Genomic DNA, 14,074 nt, shown 5'->3' on the forward strand with positions numbered 1-14,074 from the left:
AGCAAATCTTTATCTTCTGTTTCTGGGCTTTGCCTTTTTTTTTTTTTTTTTGCTTTTTTTTCCCTTCCCTACCTTAGTCCAGAAAATGAAACTGGAACAGACATTTCTGGAAATGAACTTGATTGGTGCGGTTGGGAAGATGTGATTCACAGTTATAATGAACAGTGAAATTTGTCCCATTTTTTTTTTAGCAGTTCAGGATTCGAATTGTGTATTTCCTGATTTTTAACCTGTTCACACAGTTTTGCTGGGTGGGTTTTTAACCCTTCATATAAAGCATCCATAGTGTTGGATTGCCAAGGCACATCCAAGATGTAGAAGCAGCTGTTATTTTAGAGGCATCTGATGCTTTACCCTATAAATTAAAAGGTTTAAATGAGCATTATTTTCTTCATATAATCTCTTTCTGTGCTTGGAAGAACCAGAGCTGTTGTCAATGAAATCTGGAGTTTGGGGAGATCGAGTATTTCCAGGATTGGCCAAAAATAAATTATGGGGTAAAGAATGTTGCTTTTTTTTTTTTTCTCCTAGTCATGCAGCACGGATGAAAAGCTCTGAATCTTTTAGTCATAACACTCTGGTCCCATGTTTTCCTTTCAATAAAGCATCCAGTGGGAGAATGTGACATAATTGGTTTCTTGGATTTAGAGATCTTGAAATGGCTGGTACAACAGAGGAGAGGAAACTCCAGCAGGGTTATGGTTTACATACAATAATATGGTGGCAAAGTCATGTTGTTATTACGTGGTAATCTTGCATTGCTCTTTCAAGAAAATGCTCTCTACGTGGTTGTGCTGCAGAACAGGCACTTTTTAAGTCTCATCAGTGGCACAGAATATTAAATGTCTCTCCTTTTTCCTTGCATTGCATAATCTGAGTGTTGTTCTCCCGTAGCAGCAGAAATGATGGAAGAATTGCACAGCCTGGACCCACGCAGGCAGGAGCTCCTGGAGGCCAGGTTCACCGGGGTCGGGGTTGCCAAGGTGAGTGGGAGTACCTGTGGTAGCAGCTGGGACTCCTTATCCACCCTGCCCGCACTTTGTTTGGGTGGTTTTAGTTCCTACACGGGTAGTTTTTGCTTTGCAAAAGAAGTTTTGTGTCGCTAGTCGTGTTTTGACAACTAATTTGCGTGAAGTGTGTTCAGGAGGAATGAAAATGGGATCTCTACGAGCAGATGTTTCGCTACACAGAAGATCTGGGGCTCTAATGAAGTTCTTAGGAGTTGTTCCATCTTAAGGCACTTTGTGCACCCAAAAAACTCCGTGACAACTTTGTGGAAGTGGGAATCTCCCACGTGGCTCTTCCTTTCTGCAGGAATGCCTTTGAGAGCTGATTTGGCCTCTGGTGAGATACAGTGTAGTGTGTTGGATACAACATGTAACCAGAGTGAATACATTGAGTTGTTCAGTTCTCTGGGGGTGCAGGGCCTTCACATTTAACACACAAAGTGTTTGCAGGGCAGCTCTCCTGTGTCTGATCCACAACCTGCCAGTAAAATCCCATCTTTATCCTCATGTACAACTTCTCCCTGGTCAGGAGCTGCCTTCCCTGAGCAAGGCACCTGAGTAACAACACTGTGTGGTTGCCTGGTGTCCTGGCATTGAGTTCTCCAGGTGTTGGCAGTGTCAGTGCCAGTCTCTCTGAGCCATGAAATGGTGGCAAAACTCATCTTAAAGTAGGTCAGGGATATGGAGGTAATTTTTGAGGGAGATACCAAGTTTTGGACAGCATCAAGGTAGAGGGTAAAGCAACATATCATTGCTAGAAAATGGTCAGAAATCTCCTAGAACTGTGTTGAGGGGAAACGTTGTAGATGCTGCTTTTCTTAGAAAAATGCAAAGTGAGTCAGAACTTGAAAGGGTTTAGTTTGAGTTCATGCTTTTCTCTGCTCTTCAGACAAGGTTAAGTCTGGGAAGGGAGTGTGAGGAAGCCAAATTCTCAGCTGTAAGACAGTGTAGTAAGGAGGATTACCACCAGAAGTTGTTAAGAGGTAACAGTTTTGATTACTGAAGTAAAAGTGTGGAGATTTTTTTCGTCTTTGCCCCCAATTCTTAAGACTTTTTAAATCTAAAGTCTTTTACTGCCATAAAACCTTATAGTACTTTGATGTATTGTGATCTTGAAAGACTTGTTTTATACAACATTACAACTTTTCATGTACTTTATCACCTGTTTCTTACCTTTTTACCCCATTTTGTCACTTTAGCATCTTTAGCTGTATCACTATAGATAAAGCCAAACAACTTTCTGGAATAGCTAAAACTTAAAAACATAAACACTGTTGAAGCTTTAAAGCAGTGCCAACATGTTCAGTACTTGCAAAGAATGTTAGGAACTATTCCTTTTAAAGGAATAACCTTTAAAAGATACGGGAAAGCAAGTCTTAATTATGTTTCCAATATGTTTGGAGCAGAAAGTACATGCCCTTTCCTGTAGGGGTGAATATTGAGAACTCATTTTTGTTTCTAAAGCACATCCAAGTAAAAAAACCTCATTTCTTGGAGGCCTTACTTTGAGCAAAGCTGTTCTGTTGCTGAGTTTTATTTTTACCTGTTGTTGTGCAGTTTTTACCTTGTACCAGTCAGTAAACTGTTAAAGTGCATTACACTTATTGCAAACAATATATATATATATATATATAAATATTTATTTATTTACTTGCGTTCTTGCTAATTTGCACTAGATCAGCCAACCATTGATATGAATTAGCATGACTCTGCTATGTTGCAGCAAATCTTGGTTGCAATATTAATTTCAGCTACTACATTCCCTCCCAGGTTGGTGCTTCAAATTCCCTCCCCACCCCCCCAAGCCTCCGTCCGTCATGCTCCGCCCTGGCTTTGGTAGGTCACTGTCTTAAAGGGAATATGTTGGGAAAGCTGTGGGATTCAACTAAGATTTTATTATTATTATTATTATTATTATTTTTTATTATTATTTTTTGCTGGCTCCAATGAAATATTTGAAGGGAAGAACCAGTGAGTGCCATCTAGTGGGACGGGGCCTGGCCCATCCCCCTGGGATGGAAGGTGTCTGGTGCTGTTTGTTGCATAAAAGGAAGAAATGTCATCTCAGATGCTCCACCATTGGGTGAAGGCAGCAGGCACTTGTGCTGAGCTTCCTGCCTTCCTCCCACTGGGTGTATCTCTCCGTGTGTTTGCTTTGCTTTCTTGAATGTTTAAAAACCCAGGGTATGTTTTTGGACCTGCTAAAGAATTACTTCACATCTTAACACTTCCACTGTCCCTCCGTGCTAAAGAACAACCACCTCTTGGGAGAAATGGATGAGACTAAGCTGATCTAGAATAAATTTTCAGGCTGGAAACTAGGGAAAAAAAAAAAGCTTCTAGCCATCAGTCATGGGATTCTGGAAGAGCTTTCCAGTAACAGTAGTAGAGGACAGAAATCCTAAACTGTTTTGGAAACAGCTGTGTGCTGTCACCTCCTGTGGTAGCTGAAGGCACAACCCAATGACCGAGGTCATTTTTAGTCCCAAATGTCTCAAAATTCTGTTGCAAGTCTGTGATGAATTTTCTTACTTAGTAGTTGGAGAGTACATTTCTCTAGAAGCTTGGAGTTAATACATGGAATCAAGGAATGTTTCCAGGCAACTGTTATACTCCTGTGGTTCATCCGGGTCACTAAATAGCTTCAAAAAGCCACTGATGCTTTGGATGTCTATTCTTGCCATATGGTGAAGTGCCATTCTTCCCCAAATTTGCAGAGCAAGTCCCTGAATGAACACATGACTATCTGACACCGACTGTTCCTGCTTATTTAGCTCCTCTTTATATTTACTTACTGGGAAAACCTAAGGCATTATGCTGACTGGTCACCTGGGGCATCTTCCTTGGGTCAGGAGGTACAGGAGACAAAACACGGGGTGTTTCTCTAGATAATGTTGTTTAATTTTGTCTGTTCTCAGATAAAATCTGTTCTGTTTCTCTTTTGCCTCCCTTTCCCCTGTTTGGGTGCTGCCTTTAGGATATCAAGGGGGTAAACCCCAAAGGCTCTGTGTCATTTCCACAGACTTTTCGTGGATAAGAACTGGAATAAGGAATTGTGATGGATGAATGTGTGAATTTGCACACAGGTTTGACCAGGGCAGATCCTCACAGAAGCACATACATCTTCTACAGGTCTGGTCTTTAAAAGACCTTCAAACCAAATTGTGTGTGCCACTTTATTATAATTAAACTAAAAATGCTGAAGTTACCTGTAGGGAGAGAAACAGGGCTGTAGGGATCTTGTAGGTCCAGCTAACTGTGAATTGAAGAAGTTTGGGTCTTTGGTGCTCCCTTTCCTCCCTCTTTAAGGTAATGCTGCAGAACATCTGCGTCCAAAAAGAGAATTGCTCATAAAAAAACACCATTTCCTTGCATTAGTTGGGGTTTTACCCTTTCTCTGTCACTTTTTCAGTCTTGGTCTCTTCAGGAACTTACAGTTCTGTGATCTACTTAGCAACAGTTTTAGCAGCAGTTACTGAGTTGAGAATTCCTGTTTGAGGATAATCATGTCTCTTTGGAGGGAGGTGGTGCTGCCCAGTGATGGTCCTGAGCGGGTGTCACATGCCACCAGAAGAACCTGTTAATAAGAGTTTTAAAACTTAGAGTTTCATTTATCAGCTGCCACAGAATGTGCCAGGACTTTATGCCAGATACTTGAAAATTGTTTGGATGCTTCCCTGTGCAACATTACTTACTTCAAATGTGTTGTCTGGCTCCTAGAGCCCAGAAATAGTTTGTCAGATCTCAGTTCTATTTCTGCCCCTCCTGAGCTGAGGGTTAGGATGAGTTGTGTGACCCTTCTGTCCAGTTTGCCACCAGTAAAATAAAAATACTGTATTCCCAACCAGAGAGAGCTCTTGAGGCGTAATGGGAGGCAGGCAAATCCTGCTGCAAATCTGCTTACCCATCTTGATAGAGTGGGGGTTACCTGTGAACATCTGAGAGTAGATTAACTTCTCGTGGCAAAAAGACCTCAGTGATTCAGGGATTTCATTATCGGCCATAATACTGAGCTTTTCTAAAAGTCCAATTAAGAAGCAGGTTGTAATTCTCATACTTATGTGATGCTTGAAATAAGATAAGAATATGTTAATTAAACCTGTCTGACACAGTAGCACTGGAGCAGAGTAACTGTAAAACCACTCAACCATCTTGCTTTGGTGTGAACCTGTGTGGAGTCAGCACTAACTTTCAGTGGAACTAAGGATTGACTTTTTCCCTTTGAAATCTCCTGATTTGCTACAGAATTCAGAGGAACTCAAGTTAGCTTGGCTTGAGGTAATGAAGCATCTCTCCATGTCTCCTCCGTTTAAACAGCAAGAGAATTTTGCACGCTCTGGCTAGGCAGCTGGAATTCCTAGAGATTCCTTTTGGACAGCACAAAATGGAGACTACCCAAGTGGAGTTGTGGAGTGATGGATCATTTCTGGGAGCTTGGAGAGGCTGTGGGAATGCACAGGTCATGGGAGGCAGGAGATGGGTGAGGGGGGGAGTCAGGCTGGTGTTGCAGAGGATCTGGTGGGAGCTCTCAGCAGGGTGAGCTGTTTGTATTGAAGCCTCGGCCATTGTGCCTCACTTGTGGCCTTCCCAGGGGCTCTTGCAAAGGGAGAAATGACTAACCAGCACCTGTGAGTGGCCAGATTGTAAATTCTTGCTTTTGAGTAGGAGTCTCGAAAGCTGCTGCTGCTGCTGTTGCATCCAGCTCTCAACATGGAGGCTTTGTTGTGCATAGGTAGGTCACGGGCTGAGGCAGCACTTGATAGGTGAATCACAAGGGAAAAGAGCCTGCCAGCTTATCTCAGGGAGAAATTCCTTGTGGAGGAGGAAGTGTGTGCTGTTCTTGTGCTTGTCATTTAGGTAAACACTATAGGAACCATTAGCTTGGTTCAGATGACCCACGTATTTTGAATTTTTGCTGAGCCCCATCAGCGATTCCCTTGACAGGGGATGAGTGGGCTGGGAGTGATAGCACAGAAGTGCAGTATTATCCCAAAGTGGTCTATGCTAGAAAAGCCAGATGACTTCTGCAACAAAATTCATAAGCCCTTCCTGTGTAAACTATTCCATGTTTATTATTCCCCACTGCTACTTCCCTGGCAATATTCTGGTGTTAGTGTTCTTTGCTAACTTGGTTTTGTCGGGGTTTTTTTGTTGTTTGTTTTGTTTTTTTTTTTCTTTCCAAAATTCAGGTTCATTCCTTTAATTCCTTTTGTGTCATGACCACTTAAAAATGGTATGCTAAATTAAGTACTGAACATTTACCCAGTGTCAGTTGCTGAGTTAAATATAAACAGTCAGGAATGATAAAATATAAATTTGAAGGGGTTTTTATACACACACTCACTGACTGTTGGTTGAGGGGAGATACTCAGATGTATAGTTTTTCACATCCATGTCTAAACCTGTTGCTATAAGCAGCTGATAATGTGAGGTTAGGTGTGAAATGAGGTATCTGGATGATCAGGAAAACTTGCTTTCCCTTTCTCTTGGACGTGAGAAGAGGTGCAGCTGAGCACTAGGCCCTGTTCCTGAAACATCCTGGGTATTGCATCTTTATTGCTTCGAGTACAGCACGTTCCAGTGAACAATTTGTGTTTCCATTGCCAGAATGCCTCAAAACAACTGTGCCAGGTTCAGCTCTTGCCTGTAAAGATCTAATTCTTTCCAGTAAGAAAGTGGAAGGTCCTCTGGAAGGTAATGGAGGGAAAGGGAGGCTCATGCAGTGAAAATGGGTCAAAACATGTCTACAAAGAATTAATTGTGCATTTGTTCACAACATTGATCCATGTGACAGTGAAGTTGCTGGATACCTGTAGACAAGGACAAGCTGTTCTGCTTCCACAGCCAAGTACTTGGTTCCTTCTCACCCTTTCTACTACTGCACTGAGTTCAGTTCTACCACATTGTCACTTTAGATTCTACAGGAAGGTTTAAAATAAAGGGAAAAAAAGGGGGTTTTTTGCTCTTCAAGAATCTGATCTAGTTCAAGGACTGAACTACTCTTTTGTTGATTCCAAAAGTGGGTTTGATTCCAGCTGCTAGAGCTGAAAATTTCCCACACAGAGGACTCGGTACAGGTAGCTGTAGTACTGGAAGTGTGAAAAACGTAGTGGATTTTGTGTCAGGCATTTTTGCAGCTGCTTGCATCCCAGAACTTTCCATTCAGGGGCAAACTTGAGTGGATTTCTTGTATTGGAGAGGATAAATTTGTATTTCTGGAAAAAATCTTAGCATCATTTCTAACTCTAGACAGCATCAACAGTTTGTTGTGACCCCAGAACATGGTGCATTGTCCTGTGTGAGCCCTGACCTTCCCCTTCAACCACAGTGTTCCTGAAAAGCTCCAATGGGGCATTTTGGGAGCAGCTGCTCCTACCACTTGCTGTCCACGTGCAAAATAGAGGCAGAGAGATGGAAGCAAAGGTGGAAACAACTTTCACTTTCGTCTTCCTCGTGTCAGAACCCCGACCTGCCCGTCTGAGACCAGGAAATGCTCCCTGGGAGAGATGCTCCTGCCCCTCCCAAACCTCAGCTGGCACAGGAGGTGCTGCAGGGTTTGGGAAGGATTTTGGAGGGCAGCATTTGGGCAGGTTATAAAGAAGCTTTCTCATGGGTGTAAGGGTTCACTTTCTCTTGCCACTTCCTGTAAGATATTACAATTTTTTTTAACAGTGAGGCCTTCACGTGGATGTAGCTGAGGTTAGTGTTGGCACTTCTGTTAAATCCTGTTGGCCAAGGAGTAAAATCGCTGGAATAACCAAGAATTGTACCTGTAACATTTGTGAGCTGTCACACTGGGTGGTGGGGAACTTGCTTTGCTTAAAAAGCAGCTATTGCTGAAGAGATGAAACATCTTTCTGGTCCTGAGCTATTTGTGTGATGGCTTGAAGGGATAATGGTGTGGCTTAGAGAGTATAAACCTGCAATTTTTCTTAAAGTAACTTACTTTTAAAAGGGAATCATAAATGTTTAGCTTCTTGAGCTATTCAAGTGTTTGGTTTTCTTATTTTTTTATTGTTGAAGGAACTGAGCATTTTAGGAGGAACAGGTTTGGTATTTAACACTCAGTGTAACACAGAAAGTAAACAGAACTTCTACTTTCTGCACATGCCTGCTTGGAAATTGGGGTTAGTAACAACTAGGTTATATCACAGATTTAATTTGATGGTGGTGTTCGTGTCAGAAATAGGAGAGGGAGAACTGGTCCCCTCAAAAATTACCTGCTGTGGGGTTTTTCTGTGGTGTTAAGGCTTCTCCTCCAGCCCACCATTGAGTCTTTTGCTCAGAAATGTAATAAGAAGTGGCTTTGCCACAAGGAAGGATTGATTGGTGGGAAATGATTACTGCAAAATTAAGAATGCTAAAATAGAATGAATCTTGGGGAAAAGATGCTCCCAAGTTATTAATGGAGAGCTGGCTTTATCATGTCATTCTTCCTGTTAATACATTCCATCATTAATTGTGAATCTTGTTTTTATATCTTTGTCAAATTTGTCTCGATTTTTTTTTAAAGCTACATCTGTAGGAGGATACTTTTGTGTCAGGCTAAAACATGGTGACTTTGCATGATTCACTTTTTCCTTTTAAAACCGGTTTTGATACAGATCTTAAATCATTTTCAAACTGCTTGGATATGTAAAAATGCAGATGTGTATCCAGCAGAGCCTGCAAAGATGCAGCAGGCTCTTGAGGTACCTGGTTACTATTTTGATAAATCTGTTCCAGCCTCTGGAGTTTGTGCTTTGGCCTGGTGGGAGCAGCTGCTCTGTGGGCAGGTCAGCCTTGGGTCCATAAAACAGCCAAGTGGGAAAGATGGTATTGTGGGTACCAGTTGTACTGCTGGGAACACAACTCTCACTTGTGCACTCTCCCAGTGTTAAAAAAAGCATAAAATGACACATTTAAAGAAAAATCAGTGGTACAGCCAGCATCTGATAACAGTAATAGCTGCCTTGCCAGATGGAAGATGCCTCTGAATGCTTAGCCCAGGGTCAAGCAGATGCTTGTCTGAAGAGCTGAGCTTGGAACTCCTGCTACTCAACAAATCAGGAGGGTTTTTTTTCCCCTCAAACCTTAGGCTGTTATAAATACCACCTTGGCTGTTTTGTGGGTGGGGTTCAGTGGAGCAGTGAGTATATAAATTGATACAGAAATATCATTCCAAAGGCTGGAGGAGCATTATCCCAAGAACAGATTGTCCACTGACCATCCAACTGTCCTGCTGCAAACGACCTGGGAAGTTTAGTGCCCCATCCTGTGTGGGGGTGTTGGAGCTGCTGTACCCACAGGACTAAGGCCAGCCCAGAGGTGCAGTGTTTGATAGGATGGGTCTGCCTCGTTTGGATGTTGTTTCTAACAGTCTTTGCTTGTTTTTCACCAGGGTCCATTAAATAGTGAGTCTTCCAACCAGAGCTTGTGCAGCGTGGGCTCTCTGAGCGATAAGGAATTGGAGGTAAGAGGCTCAACCCCTGGGCTGGTGGGGCTTAACTCATGTTAAGTTCATGATTGAACTCAAAACCTACAAGAAATTGTGTGAGAATGAGCAACAGTTGTCTTAGTTTAGGGTGTGAATGGGACTAGTGCAGGTATTTAGTCTGGAGCTTAACCCTGCAGTCTTTGGACCACTCTGGGAAGCTTCCCACTGCTCCAGGCAGGTTTTACCCAACCCCAAACACAACATTTGTAAAGCTTAGCTTAGGGAATTGGTTTTGGCTGCACTGGCGTTTGTTTGCTGGTTTTGGTGTACTTTTGAACCAATAAAAGCCAGAGAGCACTGATAGGAAAGTTTGCCTTATCTATCAAATATGGGAGTTTGCATAAGTCTGTACAAGGCAGAGTTTTCATGGATCACTCTGTGCAAGTGTGGGGAGGAGAAAATTGATGCTTTGTCCCTAATTAATCTCAGTACTTTAGAATTAACTATTTAAAAATGCTTGCTAAAGCAGCAAAATGAATTGCAGAGTTAGATTTTTACTTTAAACTTCCATGTTAATAAAGCAAAATCTCAAGTTTAAGTGCATTTTCTTATGCATTTAAAGAACTTCCCACATGGTGATCAGGTAAGTTTTGGATCACACTTCCCTCTGTTATATGGCAGTGCTGATATGAGGGGTCTGGTGAAGCTCAGTCTTTTGAGAATACCATATCTAAAACTCCAGAAGTGCAGTTAATAGTGAAAACCCAAGTATTCATTCTTATTTTAATTGGTTTGGTGTTTTTTTTTTTTTTGAACTTCTGTGGAGAGATTTAAATTGACCAAGCTGACATACTCTAATCTCTCCCATTCCTTGCTTTTTCAGCCTGTAGCAGATAATGTTGTGTGTCATTTTTGTTATGTAAGTACTTGAATGGAAAAACAACTTCAAGTGAATCTCATTAATATGCTTCCAGCTCCATGGAGGCTGTAATGGAGCCCGTGGTGTTACAGTCACGCCAACGCTGCTCAGGAGTTGCTCTTCACTCTGCAGTGAGGAGGCAATGTCACTGACTTCTCCACACACAGCAGCTGGAGCAGCAAGTCTCCTCATAGTTATGGAGTTTTCAGTCCCCTCATTCTAAAAAAGTGCCTTGCAGACACAATAACCACCTTTGTCTGAACATCCCCTCCATCCTCTTAGAAAACGTGGCAGTGGGTGCCCAGCTGGTAACGTGGGGCTGTGGATGTCCATGTCCACCACCCACTGTGGGGACACAGCCAGGTTTAGGCTCAGCTTTATCCCCTTTTATCCTGCTAAAGGAGGGAGATTGGTTTCTGTGCTGACTGTGTGCAAGTCTTTTGGCAGAGCTCTTCAAACAGGGGCCTTGAGACTTGGGTTTGCAGAGAGCATGAAACTTGGTTTTCCCACAGACTCCCTGGCCGTGGCTCTCCCTCCCCCAGAGCTGTGTTTTGCACTCTGTGGTTTTTCTCCCTGGCCCCAGGGTGTGGTTTAGTGGTGGCTGCAGTGACTGTAGAGCAGAGAGCTTGGGAATTCTTTGGGACCCTTTGGGATAAGAGATGTTTTTAAAATGACGTTTGGTGATGGAAATGATAAGACCTCTCTCTTTCCAGCAACCTCAGCGAGCTGCTTCCAGCAGTGCTTCCCAATGTTTTCAGCAGGTTTGGCCACAGATGTGACCCTGGTGATGGGGAAAGCACCATGCCAGGGTCTCCTCCACTCCCACGTGTTTGGGCCTGTCAGCCTTGTGCAAACAGATAGGCCTGGCACTCTGGAGCCTTTGGGCCTCAGGGATGACACTTCTGGAGCCCTCAGACCTCAGGCATGATACTCTGGAGCCTCCAGCCCTCAGGGGTGACACTTCTGGAGCCCTCAGGCCTGTCAACTGTGCTCTGTATTGTGCCTGTTTATAAATAACACTGATTATACATCAATCCACTGGTCAGCTGCCCTTCAGGTCTCTGGTTGCTCACAGAAATGGCCGAAGCAACTAACCCTTGACTTCAGTGACAGCAGCTGAGGAGCAAACCAAAGTCCAGCACCTGTGGCAGGTCTCTCCTGGCTGCTGTCTTGGGGGGCTCTTCCTTGCCTTGTGCAAGGTTGTAATTTTGAACCAGTGGACAGGATAGTTCTTGTCCCCCATCTGCAATGAGCTTTGGGAGGAAGCATTACCTGCAGGCAAGGTGAATTGTCCTGGTAGACTGTGATTGGACTGCAAATTTGGATGTCAGTACTCAGACCTCTCATTGTTATTCCCCTTGTACCAGTGCTATGATCACCTTGAAACAGTTTACACAGTGTTTGAGCTTGCTCTGCTCACCCTGAGAGGTCACTGGGTAGTGGAGGCTGGATTGCTGCAGCTGAAATAGAAAAAATTCATTATTCTCCTTGTTAACCATGTTCTCTCCCTTCTGCAGCACATCAGAAAGTAGCAGCTATTTGAGAGCAGTTGTTTCTTTAAGTACCAGCAGGAGAAACAAAATGCACCAGAGAAACGAACTGGCCACTGGGGATATGGAACAGATTATTGTGTGTTGGCATTTTCTTTAAATCTTGGAATAACTGCAGAAATGTTAATTTTGAAGTATTGTTTAACAGACTCCTGAGAAAAAACAGAATGACCAGCGGAATAGGAAGAGGAAAGCTGAACCCTACGAGACCAGTCAAGGTAATTCCTGCTCCCACCCTGCTGCAGGGTTGGTAACTCCTTGTGTCCTAGGAAACTAATGGCTCTTCTCCAGGGTGTGTCGGGCAGCTTGTTATAAACTACTCCATGATGGTGTATTCTCCTCTGGGAGCCTTGTTATCCTCGCTGGCAGGAAAATATTCAGCTTATTCCCACAAACTCTCGCATTTCCATGGGACAGGCTGCCCAGAGGCTTCCTATGGCTCAGCTGCAGGGTTGTTTTGGTCCTGCATCACCACACACAGCAGCCAGACTGGAGGACAGAGCCTGTGCTCCCTTCCCTGCTTTCTGAGCCTTGATGCAGTAAGCTGTGCCCCAACAAATTGAGAACAAGCCATGCCCAAGCACAAAGCAGGCCCTGCTGTCCAGAGAGCTCTGGAGAACCTGGAGTGTTCAAGCCCAAATTCACATTTTCCAGCAGATTTCTTTTGTTCCTCGACAAGAAAGTAGCGAAAATTGTGTTGACAGAACTGCTTTGATAATATTATAATAAGAGAAAAAGGGCTGAGTTTTAATGAGCTGGTGTTAAGCCACCACTAATTATCTCTCGAACTCTTCTAGGAATGCTTGGGAGAGATCTAATACAAAGTAAGAGAGATCTAATACAAAGTAATTTACCTGAAGGCGGAGGACTAAAATACCCTTTGCTCTCTCCTTATCTTGAAGGAAATTTTGGAGAACCTGTCAACAGTCAAGACCTTTAGTTGTTTTCTAAGTCCTTCAGCAAGTGCAAACGCTGTTTGATTGGATCTGAAATGTTTGGAATTGAGAGTTAATTGAATTGTCGTCTGTAGATCCTCCCAACAACAGCACAGGAGCTGTAACCCTGGGGCAGGCTTTTGTTGTGCAGCAGCTTTGTTGTGATAGGTGTTGCACTGAGCAGGGAAAGGAGTGTCAAAATGTAGGAGGAGATTTTAGAATGGCATTGGAACTTCTGTTCTTACAAACACAACTCTTATTTCAATCCTTTGCTTTCCTTTATAGGAAAAGGCACTCCTAGAGGACATAAAATTAGTGATTATTTTGAGGTAAGTGTCTTTACATTGTCTGAGAAATCTGCCTGAATTCACATCCTGCAAAATCTGTAGATGGAAATTTGTGATGTGACTTGAGTTACTGATCCCTTGCTGGGGTCACTGGCTGATGATGTCAGCCTGATATGCTCAGATCTGATTAGGCACAGGATATGAGGAAGTTGATTTTTAAATTAACATTTATTTGAACAGTTGCTAAAGCATTTTTTCACTTAAGTCTAGGTTTGAGGTTCATTGGAACCTGGATCTCAGATGAGGATATCTGAGTATGCAAACAATTTTGATAAGAGCCCATGCTGCAAAAGAACCTCCCTGCACAGTCCTCACTGATTGGAGTAGGAAGTTGTTTACAGGGTTCCCTCTGCAGAAAAACCTCCCATGAGAGGCTGGCACCACGTGGGAGATGAAAACCCCTCCCCACAACAGTGATGGACATTCAAAAAATCAATATTCTTTTTTTCATTACATAGTTCCTGAAGTTTTTCCAGGTCTGCACAATCCAGGGCTGTAGCTTTTCTCTCAAGTCATTTCTTTATTTTACTGACTAACTTGGAGTCAGAAATTAAGTGCTTATAAGTGTTTGAATTTTTTCCTGGCTAAAGTTTTTTTTTATGAGTGGTGTGGGGATTTCTGTGCCAATTAGAGCAGTTTGCCAGCTCCTTACCTGTCCTGTCTCTTACCAGTGACTGGCACAGGTGCCTCAGTGGAGCTGTGCCTTCCTTACCACTCCTGTGGTGCACAGTAGACACATCTCACAGGGAAGGGGCTTCCTAATTCTATTCTAGTAAATTCTATTCTGGTAAATCTGTTCTGTTCTAGTAAATCATTCTGGTGAATAAATCTATTCTATTCTAGTAAATAATTTTATTCTAGTAAATAATTTTATTCTAGTAAATATTCTAGTAAATAATT

At 42.9% G+C, this 14,074-nt stretch overlaps 1 protein-coding gene across 3 annotated transcripts in view; it reads left to right on the forward strand.

Moving 5' to 3' along the window:
* Positions 1-327: 327 nt before the first annotated feature.
* Positions 328-14,074, forward strand: part of TLK2 (tousled like kinase 2) — a 42,544-nt gene continuing 28,797 nt past the window's right edge. Inside the window, exons 1-6 of one of the 3 annotated variants that reach the window (XM_027664828.1) lie at positions 328-497; positions 895-983; positions 2,778-2,843; positions 9,388-9,459; positions 12,041-12,110; positions 13,113-13,156. In XM_027664828.1, the coding sequence (XP_027520629.1) occupies positions 437-497; positions 895-983; positions 2,778-2,843; positions 9,388-9,459; positions 12,041-12,110; positions 13,113-13,156 (402 nt within the window). In that variant the 5' untranslated portion in view covers positions 328-436. The remainder of the gene's footprint in view (positions 498-894; positions 984-2,777; positions 2,844-9,387; positions 9,460-12,040; positions 12,111-13,112; positions 13,157-14,074) is intronic. The other 2 variants (XM_027664831.1, XM_027664830.1) reach the window with 2 other exon arrangements.

The sequence above is a fragment of the Corapipo altera genome, unplaced genomic scaffold, assembly GCF_003945725.1.
Source record: "Corapipo altera isolate COAL_440 unplaced genomic scaffold, ASM394572v1 142, whole genome shotgun sequence".
NCBI lineage: Eukaryota > Metazoa > Chordata > Aves > Passeriformes > Pipridae > Corapipo > Corapipo altera.